A 21,644-nucleotide genomic window follows, 5' to 3' on the forward strand; every position below is an offset into this window, starting at 1 on the left:
TTAGAACAGTAGCAGCTACTCAAAAGATGTAGTAATGGGCTATTTTTGGATAAGTGGCTGAGAAGTAAGGTAGGACCAGAAGGACATAGGGTAAGAGTGAACAAGAAAACAATATGATTTTTTTTTTTTTACATTGTATCGAAAGCCAAAATAAAAAAGTTCTATAGTTCTACTAAAAGACAGGCGTTCAAATATTTATTCTAGAATTTTTTTCCCCCAAAAAGCCATATACTGTGTACAGGAATTTAGAGGCAAGCATCCAGGACTCCTCGATTGGTGAGAATTATGAGCTCCCCTCCTTCCTGAAAAACCGGGAAATTGAACCAAACAATCCTAAAAGCTCATACTATTTTTATTCACTTAAGGGCGATCCTGCAGCTAAAATAACAAAAGGAATATCTTCTTAGTGAGCTAGCTTATTTAAAGAGCTTAAAACTCACTAAGTTAGCATCGGAGATTTGCTCAAATGCATCTTGGAATTCTGAAACCCCTCACTGAAACAGAAGGAATAGTCAGCCTGAAAGTGATTTTTAAAACTATTCTCAGCCTGAAATTATCTTCTTCCAAGCCACCTGTGACATATCTACACAATAAACATAATAAGGCTTTTAAAAATTGCTTGTTTAAGGGGATGGTTTCGTTCATATTTGAGCTAGCTCTAGATCCGTAATCTCTCGGCAGACTTCCCTTTGCTGTAGCAATGTCTCAGGTTCGGCACCCTTATCTCTAGGTTAGGAATCTATCCTTGAACTATAAACACTTCCCCCAAGGCCATGGTCAGAGGAGGCAAGTTTTCTACTATTTGTTACTTTCGTATTTTTTCCTGTCCCTTTTCTTGTTACTTTAAGAACGAGAGTGGGAACGTTGTTTTAAATCTAACTGGAGGTTGTATTTTGCAGTTTCTCCCAGAATATTTATCCTGGAAAACTCAATGTAGCAGAAACCACTTACTATAAAACATCTTAGGGGACAGAATCCATTCTTCACTGCAATATAAAATGATCACCCCACTCTTAGATGCTCTAATTCCTTGTTCAACATTTATTTGGCCCCATCTAGTCATGGATAAGGATGACTCGAGATGGAAAACCTTAAGGTCAACTTGTTTATGAAAACTTGTAAACAAAATGATTGTGATACATATTATGTCCATCTGATTGTATGTGTTTCAGAGTGGTGTAGATAGCAAGGATCTGAATTTGTGGGAAGACTTTTTCCCTTTAAAACAGCTTTTAGGTGCTTAGCAAAGTTTTCCAAGCTATTTATCATGGTTAAGAAAGGCAAATCAGGATTGAATTTATCTATCCTGCTGATTTTTGGCTGTTCATCAAAGAATAAAGGAAAGAAGGTAATCAAATCAGTAGAATACCTCAGATCAGTAACCTACCAACTGGATAGTTGAAGCAGATTTGCCTCTGCCTGACTGGTCACTTAATTCAGAGTTGAGCGAAAGGTGGTGGGAATGTCCCACATGCCCATTAACCAACGACACGCCCTGCTGGATGAGGATGGTTTAAAATTAGTGCTGAAGCCAGAAGAACACAGGTGCAGCCTCTGTCAGTTTCATGGTTCTATATAATACTGCGCTTATTGGCCAAAGTGGTGAGTGGCGCGTGTGCGCGCACACACACACACACACACACACACACACACACACACACAAACACTGGGAAGAGGCACCTGGGTGGCTCCATGGGTTAAAGCCTCTGCCTTTGACTCAGGTCATGATCTCAGGGTCCTGGGATCAAACCCCACATCGGGCTCTCCGCTCGGCAGAGCCTGCTTCCTCCACTCTCTCTGCCTGCCTCTCTGCCTACTTGTGACCTCTGTCAAATAAATAAATAAAATCTTAAAAAAAAAAAAAAAGCACTAAGAGAATTTCATCCTGAAAAATACTTGCTAAAATGTCTCATCTTGGAGAAGCACAGTACTGCTCTGAAACATCATTCATATTCCAAATGCCTTAAGAATGAAACTTTAAATGTCTAGTTATGATTTTGAAAGACTTGAGTGGTGGTAATTTTTAAATTGCCTTTTGAATTTACCCCAAAATCATATTTACTACAAAATTAAATTTTTCATTCTTTCTGATGGGGATACCAAAGGATGATAACTGAAACTATATTACACTGTAACTATGAAATTAGTATCTTCAGAAATGTATTCATCCACTAAAGTATTATACCTTTTGAAACATTTGCATTCTTTTTTATTTTACTCAATATAGTGAGTCTTGAAATTTTGTTCTTTTTTTTTAAAGATTTTATTTATTTATTTGACAGACAAAGATCACAAGTAGACAGAGAGGTGGCAGGGTGGGGGGGGAGCGGGCTCGCCGCTGAGCAGAGAGCCCGATGTGGGGCTTGATCCCAGGACCTGGGATCATGACCTGAGCTGAAGGCAGAGGCTTTAACCCACTGAGCCACCCAGGTGCCCCGAAATTCTGTTCTTAAAACTCATTTTAAGTTCCCTGGAAGGTCTAAGGACAATCTGAATAAGTTCTAGACATTTTTGGATGGCCAGAGTTTATTGCACTCATTTCTATCCTGGTTAAATTTCTAAGTAGTACACACAGGTTAATATGTCGACTTTGTCATTTAATTTTCCCAGGCTGACAATGCTAATTTGTTGCGGACAAAGAGGATCTATTATTGTCTTTTGTGCTTATCGAGATAAGAACCCCTTCTGTGGAGGTTAAGTTGTTGAACACACAACGGTCGGGACTGTGATCAAAGCTAGCATTCCTAATTTCTGAATTATTATAGCATCTTCCCTTGGGCTCCAGGACAAAGAAAAACCCTGCTTCATTTAAAAAAAAAGACCATTTCAACAGTATTTTATTTACTGTGATAAGTTTCAAACAGAAAAGCTGAAAGAAGATCGCAAGATCCTTAACATCAGACTCTAAGTGTGTTACCATCTATCATAGAACCATCTTATTTTTTGATGCACAGAATCTGAATCTCAAATAAATTTAGGGATAATAATAAACAAGTGTTTGATATTTTAAAAGACTGAAGAGACGTTATAAATTATGTGAACAAGGAGAAGGCCAGAAAATAAGTGGAAAACCACATGGGACAATAGAGGCCCAGAACCTTGTAAAGAGAATTTGCTTTATTTTAGTCTCCTAGAGCTGTTTGCACACATTTACCTTTTTAACCATCCCACCAATTAATCTATTGGCTGATGGGATAATGTGTAAGAGCAAAACGAATCCATTAAAAAACCATACTGCATTTTGCGTTTCATCACAGATGCAGAAATTGATCAAATACAGACACAATGGATGCAATTATTCAGCTGGAAAAAAAAAAGGAATATCTGCCACAAATCCCATTTCTGAGCTCCTTGTTTTTATAATTTTAAATTCTTTTAGGATAGAAAATGATGGGTAATTTTGTGAATTTTCTAAGTTTTTGTCTGCATGTTTATTTGTTTTGGGTTAGGAAAGACATCCAAATGCTGATTAGTAGCTAGGCCTTTGGGTCCCTTCATTCCCAGACATGAAATAGTCTCCTGTTTCTGAACTAGCTACAAAGGTCAAATAGCAGGTTTTAACAAGTACCTTAACAGGCCAGCAGTGGATGTTTAAAAATATTAATAACCATACCTACAGGAAATCTGCCAGTCAGAATAATCTGCATATTCTGGAAATTAGAGCCCCGACCTTTACCTAGAGAACCTTATGAAGATGTCAATTACATTTCAACAAGGACTTTTGAAATAAAGGATGAGTATTATGAAGTTCTAAAGCAAAAGATAAATAAAATTTAAAATATACCTCGGTATTTGGTGATATCAGAAGAAAGAAACATTTTTCTATCAAGAAAAATCCATAGATGCCTCCAATTAATCCTAACAGTTTCCAAAGATGGCCTTTGCTTTCATGGAAATGTCCAAACTCTGAGCCTTCCTGCTTATGTAAACCAAGAACCTTTATTTAAAAAAGGGGGTGGGGGGAGACACAAAGAAATAACTTTTGATGACTTAAATATTAATTAATAGGTCCAGTATTAAATATATTCACATTTCCTTCTGGGGAACCCCATGAAACTGCTGGAATCATTCAAAGCCCAGTCTGTTCTTAGCTGTATGCGTTCTTCTGATTTGCTCAGGGTCAAACAACATGTGTACAAGAGAAAAGAAAGGAGAACCAAATTTTCATATATTCTCAGTCCCACCTCCCAGAGTTCAATTCGTATCTATTTGCCCAGCAAGTCTTTATAACAGATCAGTGTATTTTATATCCCAAAGAAGGAGAAATATATATTTCATCCAAGGTTTATTCCCCCATGCCCACTGCAATTAAAGAAAATTTAAGAAATATTCAGATAAATGAGAAATCTGCCTGAATGGCTTCTTCCACGGAGTGTACACTATATACCCAGCAATACTGTCAGCTTTCTGGGAAGCAAAAGGATACAAGAAACACATTAGGAATTTTCTTCTAGTTGACTCATCCCATTGGTTGACCTCATGATTTCTTGTGAGTTGGTAAATCAGTATGTATCATATTCCCTCCCAAGGAGAAGGCAATTTGGGAAACAGCTCAGTGTTTTCTACATTTAGGATGTTACTGACCACCAAAGTAAGAAAAAGAAAAAGAAATTCCATGCACACATACTGTACATATATGTGTTCATACATACTTGTGCATGTGTAGGTGTGTACGCACATATACATATGAGTACATGTGTAAGCATGCATATGTATCCGAGTATATACACTGAGTTTATGAACGTAACTACAAACCAGTATATGTTATTCAACTTTTCCCTCTGGTAAAGATATTAAAGGATACCCATCTCATATTGATGATGATGATATTTCCTAAAATAATGGACGTGGCAAGGTTACAAAACAAAACAAAAAAAAACCCCACAAGCTCAGAATAAAATATAGACCTTTCAGTTGAATGCATTTTGCTAGTTGAGAAGAGGAAATCATGACAGTAGTGTGTTTTTCTTGTTCCTGTGCGGCCACTGATTTTTCTAGCTTCCCAAACACTTGTGCTGCATCTTCTCCTTCCTTTCCCCAATAACCTTTCCATGGGTCTTCCCTCAAATGAAACAGTTGCCTTCCAATCTTCAGGAGACCTAGCTGATCTTTTAAGCTTTTCTCTGGAACATGTCTCTGCAGTACAAGCTGACACACTGTCCCCCAATCTGCCTAAGTCCACACCTGCTGTCAGGAGCCCCATGCCCCCTTTGGGGGAGGGACAGGAAGCTTTTGCTGTATTTGCAGAATCTTGAGCAGTAAGTAGCTCTGCAATGACTAAAGGGACCTAGGAAAAGGCCTCGGCCACTGCCTCCAGCCAATAAGCCCTGAAATATCTCCAGAAAATTAGATTACAAGGGAAATTAAAACAAATAATGGTCTGTTTCATTTTCCAAGGCTTACTTTGTGATTTTTCAGAACAACTAATCATTTTTGAGCCTCTGAGCAACAAGAGTGACCCTGTAGGAAATTGCCAGAGGCCTGTGGAAATTTTTAACATCTCCGGCTTTGCAAGAGGGGGGCTCATTTGCCCATCATTATCCATCCCAAGAGATTTCAGAGGGAAGAAATAACCTCATCTCGAGCCCCTTCTGCCTTAACTCTTGCATCTCGGGTCTTTGCCCTGTCATTTCTGACAAATAAAGAGCCTCAGAAGAATTCAGCAAAGAGCCAGCTTCCTGGTACTTATATTTTGCTTAAGGAAAATCTAGACATTATTAGGCAAAAAAGAAATTCATTTTGATGGTTCAAATGAAGACAGCTTATTGATGGTGCAATACAGGTGCAGGCAGCAAGGGGAGGAACAAGGGATAATGAAATGTCCCGAAGCAAGCAACACCGGGAAACCATTCCCACTCTTAGAGCAGAAAGGGCGAAGGTTGGAACTCATGTTTCTGCAGCTCAGGGGGAGGTGGGGGTGGAGGGGGAGGCATCCCACGGGAGCTGGAGTATGGTAGGTAATCTGCTGCTTCTAGAGCAAGTGCAGAGCCAGGAGGCATGGGGAAGAAATACCCCTGCCACTCTCTCCTCCTGCCCTGGCTTTTCTGCTGCGCCTCCCATTGGCTGAATTCAAACAACAGTTCAGCCCGCAAGGAAGTGAGGAGGCACAATCTTCTGGGGGCAGGAAAAGAACAGCAGAGAAGGCAGAGAAAGGATCTGATGTGTCAGGGACAACTGGAGAAAACTCAGCACAAACATCTTACAGCCCATTCATTTTTATTTAACAGATAATTAGTGGATACTTCCTGAATGTCTCTTAAGATGAATCTGCCTCCGATGACTTTTTTTGGTTTATTTCAAAAATAAGAGTAACAAGTGGAGAGTCTAAGGATTGGTTCTCTCTTCTCCCCCATAAGTGCTTTGGGGAAATGATACTTACTCCCGAGGAAGACACTGGCCAAGTCCCTGTGAAATTTTGCATCGACACCGCCAGTGACTCAATGGAAATGGAAATTAGCAATGCTCCATGGAAAATGGAAAAGAGTTACCTGAGGGATAAGATGGAGCAGAGCATCCCCAGAAAGTGTCCCGACAGCCAGACCCACAAACAGCTGTAAAATCAGCCTGTAGTTCTCCTCACAGCTGTGGAACAGAATCAGCGTCGTCCCGAGCATGGAACCCAGTGTGAGCAAGGCCACGGCCACTGTGCTGTAGCCATATTCTAAGCCAAACGGAGAGTGCAAAGGGGTCAGTGTTCATCACCCGTAGTGATCCCAGCCCACAAAATTCCAGAAAAACCCATCTTACAATACAGCAGGTAGAGATATGGAATTGTTATATGAGAGTTCTAGTGTGTAAAAGGTCTTCATCTTTAAGGAAAAGGATGAAAAGACTTTCACCATTAACCTTGTTGCTTTGAAATGACCCCAACTACCCCTTGCTAAAATCACTACAGGACCTAGCTTACCACCCCCCACCAAAGAAATGAACTTCTCTCACTTTAAACCACAACATCGGCTGCCATCCACTGGTCATGATTTCCTTCCAATCCCATTTAAACCTTCTGAATTCAAGGAAGCAGAGTTATAGAGGGAGAGCACACTTTGGGGCCATTGAAGACCTAGGTTTCTGTACAAGGTGAGTACTTTCTTCCCAAAGTTCTCAAAATTATTCATAACGTCCAAAGTGTTTATTATTCTCAGGGCCTAAAATGAGTGCTTGCATTAGTAAGAACTGATCAATGAATGTGTAATGGTTGGGAGGATAAATTTGGACAGTCTATATTTTAAATTACTGCAATCATTTTTTATAACCTCTAAATTTATCAAAAAATAGGTTTCTAAATTTTCAAAAAATATTCAGGAAGTGCAATTTTTAAGATTATTCAAATAGAAGGAAATATGCATGAGGGGAAAAGAAGCAAAGAAGGGAAGAAAAAAAGATGAAAAGAGAGGGAAAAAATGGCTTTCAGTGTCAAGCACAGTTGACCCTTGAACAATGTCAAGTTAGAAAAAAGAAAATGTCATTAAGAAAATCATAGGAGGGGTGCCTGGCTGGCTCGGTTGGTTGAACGACTCTTGATTCCAGGGTCATGAGTTCAAGCCCCATGCTGGGCATGGAGACTACTTAAAAATTAAAAACAGAAAGGAAAATAAAATCATAAGAGAAAATACATTTACAGTACAGTACTGTATATGTATTAAAAAATCTGCATATAAGTGGATTTGTGCCATTTTAAACCTGTGTTGTTCAAGGGTCAACTGTATAAATGATTTGGGGATAAAGAGTTTTCCAGGCCACCATTTTCCTTGGTGGCAAATATTCAGAGCAAATACTCTGTCTTCTACTTATTTAGAAATTACTAATAAGCCATGGCAAATTATAAACAATGAAGGAAGGTAATTATAAAATTAAACCATCATTTCCTTTAGTAACTACAGATAAGAAGTTAAATAATTCAGTTATCATATTAATTAAAACCCATTGTAAATTTTAAGAAGCTGCCGTCTTAAGATTTGTTAAGATAGAAAATATTCTGGTCTTCTACTTTTCTGTACTTGTCATTCTTGTACAAGCTGGTAACATGATAATAGTCTTTGTTTTTAAGAGGACTTTTATTGAATTATAAGTTTTAAATCATACAAGAGTCTAATATTAAAATAGTGTTGTCAGTGTACTCAAAAGAAGCAAAAAACTTTCAAATTTTAATTTTCCCACTCTTACCACCACCCCTTCACTTCTAGGGAACTTCTATAAGACAGTTGTTGTTCAATGGATACAGAGTTATAGTTTTGCAAGATGAGAAAGTTCTAGAAATTTATCGCACAATAATGTGAAAATACTGCTGAGCTATACATTTAAGAAAGGTTAAATTTCACTCAAATTTCAGTTTTTTACCACAATTAAAATTTTTTTTAAATGATGAAAATGATTTGGATCAGTCATACACTCAGAGGTTTTATTTTGTTCTGACTTAACAAAAATACCTATGTTATAAAAACATCCCTGGAGATATATAACCAAGATTCATATCTCACTCTTCCACAAATAGACCTTATGTGGGAATGTCATTCTTCCCGTTGAATACATAATTAAAGACATTCAAAGGATGTCTAATAAAATTCAAAGTTGCCACATTTTTATGATGCCTATAAAAGATCAGCAAATGTTGAGAATTCACAAGGATAAATTAGGATGTGGCATTTCCCAGGTAAAGGGCAAAGTTCCCAGTCCTTTGATTCTTCTATTCCTCTCCCCTTTGTCCTGAGGGCAACTACAAGGTCTGGGAGGAGAAAGGACCCTTTCTAACCTGAGAGCTTAGAAATCTGTTTTGGTCTTCTGTGAATCAGATTTCATCTGCCCTCATGAGACAAAGACAGCCTGAAAACCCTCAAATCTGTCATTTGTGACCATGGGACTCTGCTAATCACCCCAGGTCCTCACAGAGATGTCATAGCATCTTGACTGGAGTCAGGCAGCCTGCAGACAGGTTCTATAGAAATGTTTCCCATCATTACAATAGAACTTGACTTAATCATTAAGTTTCTAGCCATTCTTAAGCAGCTCCCTTGAATAGGTCTGAAACCCGATATATGGGGGGCTGTAACAAACTTTCCTGGAACCCCCACATGCAGGTGGTGCTTCGGGGTCAGATTCCAGCACAACAAACCCTGTTCTTCCTAAAATCACCCCGCCCCCGCCTCTGTCTTCAGCCCACATTTTCTGTTATTTATGCCTTTCCCTTAAATTACATAATGCAACATTTCAAGTTGAACACAGTAATGCTTTTCTGGGTTCTATAGTTAGTGTGATTTCTCTGAATTGTTCTCAGGAGGACCATACCGCAGAAGGGTCTAGGTGTTCCTTAGAAAGAAATATTTCTCACAGATTCTCAACTCACAAAGCTATTTCACAGTTGCCCCATGTAGCAGATAAAGTGACCAGGGATGGGCATGTAAATACGCTCATGGAGCCTCCTAGGTCTCCATGGTCTGTCCCCCTTCTCCATTTCTGAGCCAATGCTGACCAGCAGGTGCTGAATTATTTCGTTGTTCAGGTTTAATTTGCTTTTTTTCCTTTCAGTGAATGTGGAGTCTTAGATATTTAGGTCTGGCAGGTTTTTGTTCACATAAAATCTTCAAAAGAGCCACTTGAAGGTGCAAAATTCATGCTGTGTTAGAAGTGTGTAGCTGGATAGTTCACCCTTGATGAGCGTTGCAAGACTATCTCAAAGAGAAAGAAAACGCTCTAAAAAAGTCTATATAAGGCCCTCTGATCACTGGTAATATTTAAAGCATGCATATGTTAACTGTCACATTTTGCTACCCATCATGGATGTTTTTGGCCATAATTTCTTTTTCTTTTACATATACAGTGACTTTCGGGTGCAGAACACATTTTTGTACACATTGCCCCATTTGAAACTTACAGCTACCCTAGGAAGCCTTATCGTGGAGCTCGCTTACTGCGGTGATCCAGTGGGATACAGGTGAGTGAAATATCTAGCCTTTACTTCCTGGGGATGCCAGCCTGATCCAGAGGCTGGCAACTCTCTCCAAGGTCACTTCTACCCCAGAGGAGCTCCTTGGTTTACCCCAGTGTGCCTTTGTTTTTTATGTGTGTTATGATGTGTGAAAGGATGGTAAGCTGTGTGATATCACTGCTTTCCCACTGTGCAGGAGGTGGAAAAAGGCTCAGGGAAATAAAGAGAGGGCTTAAGATCATGGAGCTTGCTGGGGCTAGAAGGTAGGACATAACCTTGCAGCTCTGATCCCATCACTCATGTTCTTTCTCTTATACCAAGCCACTTCTCAACTAGGAACTTTGAAGTTGGTCGTGCCTGAGTCATATAGAGAGAATAAATCAATCTCTGTAACTTACATACAAAATAGAAACTATTCAATGAAAGGTAATCTGGCACAGTGGCTGACAATGAGGGTGCTGGGACCAGCTTGCTCCGGTTTACATCCAACTCCATCACTTACCCCAGTATGTCCTTGGTCAAGTCACTTAACTTCTAGGTGCCTATTTCTTTATCTGTAAAATGGGGATAATAACAGTATCTAGCTCATAGTGTTATGAAGATCGAGTGAGCTGAGAAAGGTAAGATGCTGAGAGCAGCGCCTGGTAATGTAGTATGTATCCTACGGTCACCCCATTACGTGCACTACCTTATGTGCACTAACTTTCTCAGGGACGAGCCACAACTTACTCTCCAGAGTGGTCGGTGGCAACTTTGCTGCTTGGTCCTCAGGCAGCTGGCAGGAGCAGCTGAGTAACTGCTGGATGATTCCCGGACTCATTCGTTGGAAGTCTTCCTTGGAAATGGGTGAAAGGCTGCTCTGTACAAATATCTCTGCCAGCTGCCCTGCAGAGAAGCAAGACTACGGAGAGAACATTGTTAGTAATCACGACAAACAAATTTCCCATCAGTTGTCATTCCTGAGAAGTCAGAGCTCAACGGAATGGGTAAAAAGGACACAAGGAGCCATGACTGCATGTTCCCCCCTGCAATCTTTTTGTGCATACATAATTTGCAAGGATTATTTTCAACCTCTGACCAATTGCAAGGATTATTTTCAACCTCTGATCAAAGTCAGCTGTATCTCACTTTCGTTTTGAGTACGATGTAGTATGAGTTTTACACCCTTTTTTCTTTCCTGAAAACTTGCACTGGATTTTATAATGTGTCAAATGGTTTTCTAACCAGCAGTTTAAAAACCTTGATGCTTTTTTTTTTGCTTCTCAGTGTGGATGGTGGCTTTGTCTCAACAGAGTCAAGATTTCGTATGATAAACAGGAGCTCTGAGGGAATGAGATCATTGTCTTTAATATTCTCTGATTTAAAAAGCCTGTGTAGCCAATATGTATTTTCAAAAGTAATAAAAGTAAATATTTTAAAAGGTGAATGCTGTGTCAACCAGCGGGAGTGTAAACACTAAATAATATGGATACCTTTGGAACTGACCTCCCTTCCCCACAAAAACAATTGAAATCACTACGATTCCCTGCGCTGCTGCTTATCTCTATCTTTGCTGTTTTTCTACAGCAAATGTAGACATAATCATTGACAGATAAGGATTATAGGTAAACAACCAATCCAACAGGTCTCTCAAACTGCCAGAGGGCATTTGTGCATTTCAGGAGTGTTCAGGGCTGATTTTGTGTATCAAAAATTGCGTTTAAAATTTTAATGTGTATATAGTTCCACCAGCACAGAGGGTGAAATCAAACCCTAGTGCAATGACTTTGTGAGCTTTAGTCACAATCAGTAAGGTCTCTGAAGAAAACCAGAGCTTTACGAAGCTTGTGGGATTTGCCCTGTTGGAGAATGTTAAGGGTTTTTAACAAAGACAGACTGCTGATCAGAAAATGATGACATAGTTGCTGAGTTTTCCCCACATACATTTTTGGGGGGATGAGTCCATGAATAAAAAATGTTTTATCTTGATCAGGAAATGTGTGGTTGCAGGAAAGAGAACGCACTCAAATCATTGAGAACCAAGGGGAGGTTGTATTAGCAGGACACTAAGGATCTCAGAGATTGAAAAGGTAGAACTCAGGCAGAACTCAACTTGAAGCTAGAAGATGAGAACCAAAGATGTTTCTGTTTCTGTCTCACTGGGGCCAAGTGTTTTCTCCTTTCTGTTTCCCGCTGCATGTATCTATTTCCTTTCGCGGTCCAGTGTTCTCTCCTTTAGTAAACACACGACCATATAAATCCCAACTCTGAAGTGACCTCTCAGCCCACAAACCCAAGACTGAGTTGAGTCTGCAAGTCCTGACAGAGATCTGATTGCTTCAGCAAAGCCACAGATGTGCTTTCTGGGCTCAGGCATCCCTCTGGTTCAATCAGTTTTGCCCACGAGATAGGAGGTGGGATCAGACTGTCCAGACATGGCTGCCAGCCTCACGCCTGTGGGTGAGGAAGGCATTTCTCAGAAAAGGACCCGGCCAGACTCCAAAAGGTTTCTACTAGGGAAAGCAACAACAGAAAGCTAAACTTGGGTTTTTCTTTTTCCCTTTGTCAAAGTAATTTGTGCCAAAGACAACTTCTCTTTTGCACCGTGTTACTAAGAGAATATAATTGCTTCACCATTAGATGTACTGACAACAACAAAGGGAAACTGGCCACAGACTTTCGATGATGAATCCTTTGGAACGAGCATGCTCATTGAGGAGGGCTGGATTGGTAAGTAAAGCAGTGCAGAGAAACATGAACAGAATGACACCCATCTTTCACCAGTTCACTGCCAAGAAATTGAATCGTTCTGGTCTTAGACTACCTTCTCCTAGAGTAAGGATATTCTATTATAAGCTTCTGTGCCCTTGATCTTTACGTGCCGTTCCTGTGCTACTTAGGTCGTTTGTTTGTTTTACATTTCTTCTGAAATCGCTAACACAAATGTCCTTAGTGGTGATTCATTATATTCTATAAATCGGAAACCCCAAATATTTTTATTAAAGAACAAAGTCAAATGAAAATTTAGATTATCCAGCCAATAACCTTTAAAATATCTTTATTCCTTTGCGTAAAACTTCAATATATGGGTATCCTTGCTTTGATATCATCAGACTTCTATGATAACTTTACAAACATTCTAAAGCAGTGGCTCATGATCTTTAGTTTTGAGAATCACTTGGAGGGCTTGTTATAAGACAGACTGCTGGGTCCTACTCTCAGAGTTTATGATTCAGCAGATGCTGGGGTGGGACCCGAGAATTTGCATTTCTAAGAAGTTCCCGGGTATAACACTTTGAGGATCACTGGTCTAAATAACGTAGGCAGGATCTTCAGATCTGCTCTGTCATAGGGTCCTATCAAGAGTCACAAGGAAAGTGACAGGTTGGGACAGAGAAGAACCATTTGCATGGGTAGCATAGGAAATGACTATTACTGATTTTAGAGGTCACATGCCTTAAGTAGGTAGTTCCTAAATTTTAAGAAACAATTTTCATTTTTTATAAAGATAAGGTCTCATTAGGCAAATTTGCTCCCTTCCTAAAAGGCAGCCCTGAAGAAATCTACTTAGCAAAGATTAACATTAGCATCAGCTCTCTTCACTATGAGTTGAATATGATTACCATGAGTTTGAAAGAATCGAATTTAATACAGGTCTTTATATCTTATATATACATATCTTATGATATACATATATACAGAAGTAACAGAAATCTACTTTTAAAAATATCTAATATTCTAACTAATAATCTGTTTTTGTCTAAAAAACAAAATAAGCAAACAACAACAAGAAAGGGAAACAGACTCATAAACATGGAGAACCAACCAGTAGCTGCTAGAGGGGAGGGTTGGGGGAGTGGGCAAACAGATGATGGGGATTAAGAGATACAAACTCCCGGGGGGGTGAGGGTGGGGAGGGAATATATGATACCGTCCAATCATGTATCTATAACTCACAGGAACAACATTCTGCATTGTTAAGAATCGTAAGGGATCTTGCCCTTTTAAGGTACAGACGGTACCTTGCTCACCTAATATACAAATAACAAAAATAGTTTTATTTAAATCAACATTTCTCAAACAATAACACAGCTGCTAAGAGCACAGAATATGCTATTAGACAACCTATGTGCATGTCCTAGTTTCTGTGAACTGAAGCAATCATTTGTTAGTTCCATGTCTCAACTTTTTCATCTGTAGTATGGAATAAGACACCTAACCTCATATAGTTGTGATAATAATTAAATGAGGCAATGCAGGTGAAATAGTGCTACATCTAATACAAAGTACATACTCAATAAACATAAGTCATATTTGTGGAACATCAATTTATTAGGATTTTAAATGGTTAGAGTGAAGAATGCCATAGTCAAAGTTTGAGAAATGTTGGATTCAATTAGATAAAAGAAGTTTATTTGCTAAAGGGCTTCCCCAGATAACTTAATAGGCTACAAGGCAATATGTATATCTAGTATTTCCCAAACCAATTGGACCATAGCACCCCTTTTCAAGGAACATTAAGATAGGCTAGCGAATGTTCTTTAGAGCATGACTTAAAGAAATAACAGATATAAATATGTTTATAAACATATTTATCACTTTTTCTCAAAAAGAGAAATATATATTTCATAACTTACTGTACAAATATTTCTGTTAGTCATGGCTCAAAGTAATTTCTTCATAACCTAAACTACATTTAAAGCATTTATTCATCATTGTAAGTATATATGTAATGTCTGTATCCTCCTACTATCCCATAAGTGACAAAGGAATCATGCCTATTTTTGTTCAGCCTTGTATCCCTAATGCCTGTGATGGTGACTGGCAGGTAATAAATGCTCAGTATGTTTGCCGAATTAATTACTCACTCATTTAATACAGATGCAAGTGGGAAAATATTATATATATATATATATATATATATATATATGAGACAATGCAGATATACACACACATACACTATATATGTTTTTCTTGCCTATCTTCGCCTCATGTTTATGTCCATAGAGATCTATTTATAGAAGAAAAAACCCATGGCCACTCTGTAGAAATAGAATATTTTTACATTTAAGGAAATACACATTATCTTTAAATTTTCCACAACTCTTACAGAACTTTCACAACTTTGACAGTAACATCGGATAGTATAAGAATAATGACCAGGGGTGCCTGGGTGGCTCAGTGGGTTAAAGCCTCTGCCTTCGGCTCAGGTCATGATCCCAGGATCCTGGGATCGAACCCCACATAGGGCTCTTTGCTCCACAGGGAGCCTGCTTCCTCCTCTCTCTCTGTCTGCCTCTCTGCCTACTTGTGATCTCTGTCTGTCAAATAAATAAATAACAAAATCTTTAAAAAAAAAAAAAAGAATAATGACCATACCTCATCCCAGGAAGCTGAACCATCATTTGACTCTTGGCCCATGGATACAGATAGATTAGGGTGACCCCAATCATAGATTGTTAGGTTGGTTTGTGTCCTTTGAAGTTGATGGATTTTACCTTTTCTGATACAGGTACTTTTGGTCCAGAGAATGTTGAGGAGCTGGTCTAGTTCTAGAAATTTCACACAAAATCTGGTGTCACATAGAATAAAGATAAGTCAATCTCAGGATCATCACAGTTTCTTACGGCCACAGTATAGATATCCTGCTAAATAAATTTGGTTCCAATGAAAAGCCAAGATGTTTCTCTGGACAATAATAAAAGAAGATTTATATTTCATGTGAGTATTGATTGCCTCACAAGATTTACACTAAGCTTTGGAGCTAAATCAGCCTTACAAAGAAGTTCCCACCATTTTTATTTCCTAGGGATGATACAAAGGGCAATTCTTCCAAAGGGCTACCTTCTCTTGAGCCAACTCTTTCTTTTTCTAGATGGCCTCTATAAAAATGCAAACAAAAGATAGAACTGGCCTAATGCTTAGGAAATTTATTTTTTGAGCGACTATAGGCAACCTTAGTAGATTAACTATAACTATACATAACTATTTCCTTTGATTAAGTCAATAAAGTTATTTTCTTTTTAAGGGTTTGTTCATGCAGAAATAAAAGAAATAAAAGGGGTCTAAGATTGTAGAGACAAGCTGACTTTGTTTTCTAATGCTACTGTGGTATGGTTGCCAGTTTATAGATTACAGTTTAGTTTCCCTTAGTAGAGCTCTAGACTTTTAAAACATTGATTGATACAGAGAATAATTAAATATAATGGTGAATTTTTTTTTTTTAATTTATCCATCTTCTTGCTTGTGAAAATAATGTCCCTGGTATTTTCCTGAATGTTATCATCAATGATAGGAGAAATTATAAACTTGAGTTACTATAATATTTCATTTTACATGACTGGCTTTCGGTGAAAAAAAAAATAGCAGACTTGCAAAAATATGGGAAAGTGTGATTCAGAATCAGGGAGGAAAGCAGTCAATAAACAGGTGTCTGAGTATTCCCAGATGTTGGATTTAACAGAAAAAGACTTTAAAGCAGGTATTATAAGTGGGATTAAAGAACTAAAGGAATTCATATTTAAAGAATTAGTGTGACAATAATACGTCAATGAATAGAAGAAATAAGAAATTCAAAATTATATAAAAGTCCAGATGGAAATTCTGGTGTTGAATACAATAAGTGAAATGAAAAAATCACTAATGAAGCTCAATTTGGATGATATTTGAAATGATAAAAGGAAGAATTACTGAAAGTGGAGATAGATTAGTAGACACAATCCAGACTGAAGAATGAGGGGAGAAAAGATTTTAAAAAAGAATAAATTCAGAGACCCATGGGAAAAGAGCAAGCATACCAACTTATATGTAATGACAAACACAGAAGAGAAAGTTGTAGAAAGAACATTGGGGGGAAAAACATCAAAATTATTCAAATTTGATATAAAACCTTAATCTACATGTTCAAGAAGTTTAGCAGACATCAAGTAGGATAAATATAAAAAGATCCATACCCAGACACATTGAGGCAAAATTGATGAAAGTCAAAGAAAAAGATAAATCTTGAAAGCAGCAACAGAAAAATGACTTATCATATACAAGGAACCATCAGTACAAATAGTACTTGACTTCCCATCTGAACAACAGAGGCCAGAAAGAATGAAATGTTATACTCAAAGTGCTAAAAGAAAAAACTGTCAACCAAAAATTCTATATCCAGTAAAACAACTCTTCAGACATGGTGGTGAAATAAAATAATTCCAAGATAAACAATAAATGAGAGAATTCATTGAGAGAAGACTTGCCTTATAAGAAATATTAAGTGAAGTTCTTCAGGCTGAAAAGAAATGATTTAAACAGTAAGTTGAATCTATATAGGAAGAAACGAAGAGCACCAGAAATATAAGTATGTGGGCTAATATAAAAGACCAATTAAATTTTTCTCATTTATTCTCTAAACTCAATGGGGGAAACACTACAGGCTTTTCTTTCAAAGGAAGAAACATGATAAGGATGCAGACTGTCCTCAGTACTCTTTACCATTATATTGGGGTTATTAACAACCAATGTAATTAGATAAGACAGTAGACACAAGAATTGGAAAGCAAGAGGCAAAAAAAAACCTACATCTATTTAAAGATGGTATGGTTATATATACCTGAAAACCCTAAAAAATGCAAAAATAAAATAAAAGATTTAATGATGGAACAGGTTATAAAATTAGTCCATAGAAATAAAACCCTTTGTATACACAAAGACAAGTTAGAAAATATAATTTAAGAAAAGACCCCATTTAAGACAGCCAAAAGAAAGCTAAAAGCCTAAATACAAATATAACAGAAAATGTCTAAAACCTATGAGTAAAATAATAAAGAACTCCAAAAAAACACACCTCTAGACATGAGCAATGGAGACATATATTCATAGATATAAAGATGTAATATCTTATAAGTTTCATTTTCTCCCTAAGTTATTTTATATGTGTGTGTATACACATCACAATAAATTATCACAATGTTTTTCTTTCCAGCTTGACATTTTGGTGATGTCTGTTAGGAAGGAAAAACAAGCCAGGAATATGCTGAAAAGAAGAAGGCTAGCTCTACCAGACATTAAAATATACTAATATTTTAAATATTATATGCTAATATACTAATTATAAGTAAAACTGTAAGTAGGAGAGTATGATACTGGCACATAAATAGGTAAGTTGACCAACAGAATAGGAAATAGAAATATATTTGATTACATTTGTCAATGTATTATATAGAAGAGTGATCTTAAATCAGTGGAGGAAATAATTTCCACTGCATTTAAAATAAGAAGTATTTAAAAAAATCGGTGGCCATATAGAAAAAATAAAGGAGATTTATTCCTCACAGCATATACCATAATTAATCCAAAATGAATCAGAAATGATAACATACAAATATTGGCAGAAAATATGGATGACTACCTCTATAACCTAGAGGACAAAATCACAACAAGAGACCTAAGCAAAATGGAGATAAGTAATATGCCTGATAGAGAATTTAAAGTAATAGTCATAAAGACACTCAAAGGACTTGAGAAAAGAGTGAAGGACATCAGTGTGACCCTTAAGAAAGAGATAGAAAACATAAAAGAACCCATCAGAGGGGCACCTGGGTGGCTCAGTTGGTTAAGGGTCTGACTCTTGATTTCAGGTCAGGTCATGATCTGAGGGTTGTAAGATCAAGGCCAGTGTCAGTCTCTGAGTTAGGTGTGGAGCTTGCTTTAGATTCTCTCTCTCCATTCCCCTCTGCCCCTCCCCTCCTTCTCTCTCTCCCTCTCAAAAGAGAAAAGAAAATAGATGAGGAAATCAATAAATGAAATTAAAACCACACCAGATGGAGTTAATAGTAGACTAGAGAAAAGAGAGAATGGATCACTGACCTGGAAGACAGAGTAATGCAATCAAGTTCAATAGCTGAGAGGAAAAAAATTTTTTTTCAAGATGAAAACATACTTAGGGAATTCAGCAACATCATCCAATGTAATAACATTTGCAACATACGGCTTTCAGAAGGAGAAGAGAAAGAAAGGGGGGTAGAAAACTTATTTGGAGAAATAATTACTGAAAAATTCTCAAATCTGGGGAAGGAAAAAGAAATCTAAACCCAGGAGGCACAAGGACCCCCCAACAAAATCAACTCAGGGAGGTCCACACCAAGACACATAGTACCTAAAATGGCAAAAAGTAGTGGTAAAGAGAGAATTCTAAGACCAAAAAGAAATAAGAAAACAGTTACATACAAAGGAAACCAAAAAGGCTATTAGTTAATTTTTTCAGCAGAAACTTTGTAGGCCAGAAGAAAGTGACACTACATATTCAAAGTGCTGAAAGAAAAAAAAAAAAACTGCAACCAAAAATACTCTATCCAGTAAGGTTATCATTCAGAATAGAAAGAGAGATAAAGTTTCCCCAACATACAAGAATTAAAGGAATCCATGATCACTAAACCAGTCTTACCAGAAATGTTAAAGGGGACTCTCTGCTTGGTAAGGAAAAACCATAAGTAATAGTAAGAAAACTAGGAAGCACAAAAGCAATAAAAATAAGTATATCTATAAAAATCATTCAAAGGACTCACAAAATAAAAGGATATAAAGTAAGACACCATATACCTAAAATGTGAGGGCAGGGAGAAGAGTAAAGAAAGGGCTCAAACTTGAGCAACCATCAACTTAATATAGACTGTTGTTATATATAGAACACGTTATATACAAAATGAATGGTAACCACAAATCAAAAATCAGTAATAGATATGCAAAGAATGAAGGGAAAGAAATCTTTTTTTTTTTCTTTTTTACAAAGATCACAAGTAGTTAGAGAGGCAGGCAGGGAGAGAGAGGAGGAAGCAGGTTCCCTGCTGAGCAGAGAGCCCGATGTGGGGCTTGATCCCAGGACCCTGGGATCATGACCTGAGCTGAAGGCAGAGGCTTTAACTCACTGAGCCACCCAGGCGCCCCAAGGGAAAGAAATCTTATTGCTAAAGAAAGCCAACTAAATGTGAGAAGAGATTAAGAGAAAAGAAGAACAGAGAAAAACTACAAAAACAACCATAAAATGAGTAACAAAATGGCTATAAATACACATATCAATAATTACTTTGAATGGACAAAATGCTGCAGTTGAAAGACAGGATGACAGAATGAATGAAAAAGCAAAACTCATCTATACGTTGCCTATGAGAGAGTCATTTCAGACCTAAAGAACACAAGCAGATTGAAAGTGAAGGAATGAAGAAACATTTATCATGCGAATGGATTTGAAAAAAAAGTCTAGGGAGTAATACTTATTTCAGATAAAATTACTTTATTTTTTAAAAAGATTTTATTTATTTATTTAAGGGAGAGAGAGAATGAGTGGGAGGAAGGGCAGAGGATAAAACAGACTCCCTGCGGAGCGGGGAGCCCAATGTGGGACCCTGAGATCATGACCTGAGCTGAAGGCAGAAGTTTAACTGACTGAGCCACCGAGGTGTCCTAAAATGACTTTAAAACAGAGACTGTGACAAAAGACAAAGAAGGACACTGAAAAATCATTAAGGGGCAATCCAACAAGATGGTAAAGGAGTTGTAAATATTTATCCACCCAACATCGTAGCACCCAAATACATAAAATTATTAATAATAAATGAAAAGGAAGTAATTGATAGTAATACAAAAATAGTAGAGGACTGTAACACCCTACTTACCTGAATGGACAGATAGTCTAAAACAGAAAATCAACAATAGTGACTTTGATTGACATCCTGAACCAGCAGGATCTAACATCTATTCAGAACATTCTATACTAAAATAGCAGAATATATAGTACTTGCAAGTGCACATGGAACATTCTGTAGAGTGGATTAATATAATCACTAAAGAAGTCTCAGCAAATTAAAAAAGAGAGAAGTCATACTATGCATTTTTTCTGAACACAATGCTATGAAACTAGAAATCAATCACAAGAAGAAATCTAGAAAAAGCAAAAATGCATGGAGATTAAATAACACACTACCACACAATGAATGGATCAACCAAGAAATCAAAGAGGAAATTTTAAAAATACATGGAAGCAACTAAAAATGAAAACAGAATGATCCAAAATCTCTGAGATGCAACTAAAGCTGTTCTAAGTGGGAATTTTATAACAACATAGGCCTACCTCAAGAAGCATGAAAAAATCTCATATAAATAGCTAAACCTTACACTTAATGGCACAAGAAAAAGAAAAATAAACAAAACCCAAAGCCAGGAGAAGGAAGGAAATAATAAAGTTTAAGGCAGAAATAAGCAAAATAGAAATTAAAAAACCAGCAGAACAGATCAATGAAACCAGAAGCTAGTTCTTTGAAAATATCAACAAAACTGGTAAACCTTTTGTGAGACTCTTGAAAAAAGAAAAGAGGACTCAAATTTAAAAAATCAGAAATGAAAGAATAGAAATAACAATTGACACCACAGACATATGAAAGATTATAAGAGAACCTTATGAAAAATCATATAGCAACAAATTGGATAACCTAGAAAAAATGGATAAATTCCTAGAAACATACAACCTAACAAAATGGAATCAGGAAGAAATTGAAAATTTGAAATTGATTACTAGCCCTGAAATTGAATCAATAATCAAAAAACTTCCCAGGGACTTGTTGGCTCAGTTGGTTGAGTGTCCAACTCTACTTCAGCTCAGGTGATGATCTCAGGGCTGTGAGATCAAGCCCCACACCAGGCTCCATGGCCTGCTTAAGATTCTCTCTCTTCCTTTCCCTCTGCCCCTACCTCTGTCTCACTC

The 21,644-nt window shown here is 37.4% G+C and overlaps 1 protein-coding gene across 4 annotated transcripts in view; it reads right to left on the bottom strand.

Annotated features, from left to right (window-relative positions):
- SLC39A12 (solute carrier family 39 member 12) overlaps positions 1–21,644 on the bottom strand; it is a 78,633-nt gene that overhangs the window by 33,253 nt on the left and 23,736 nt on the right. For 2 of the 4 annotated variants that reach the window (XM_032880885.1, XM_032880883.1), the window contains exons 5-9: positions 15,281–15,453; positions 10,652–10,823; positions 6,489–6,661; positions 3,785–3,937; positions 1,388–1,498 (exon numbers count right to left, since the gene is read on the bottom strand). In XM_032880885.1, the coding sequence (XP_032736776.1) occupies positions 1,388–1,498; positions 3,785–3,937; positions 6,489–6,661; positions 10,652–10,823; positions 15,281–15,453 (782 nt within the window). The remainder of the gene's footprint in view (positions 1–1,387; positions 1,499–3,784; positions 3,938–6,488; positions 6,662–10,651; positions 10,824–15,280; positions 15,454–21,644) is intronic. The other 2 variants (XM_032880884.1, XM_032880886.1) reach the window with 2 other exon arrangements.

Source organism: Lontra canadensis, unplaced genomic scaffold (genome assembly GCF_010015895.1).
Source record: "Lontra canadensis isolate GAN:19392208 unplaced genomic scaffold, GSC_riverotter_1.0 scaffold72, whole genome shotgun sequence".
Classification (NCBI taxonomy): domain Eukaryota; kingdom Metazoa; phylum Chordata; class Mammalia; order Carnivora; family Mustelidae; genus Lontra; species Lontra canadensis.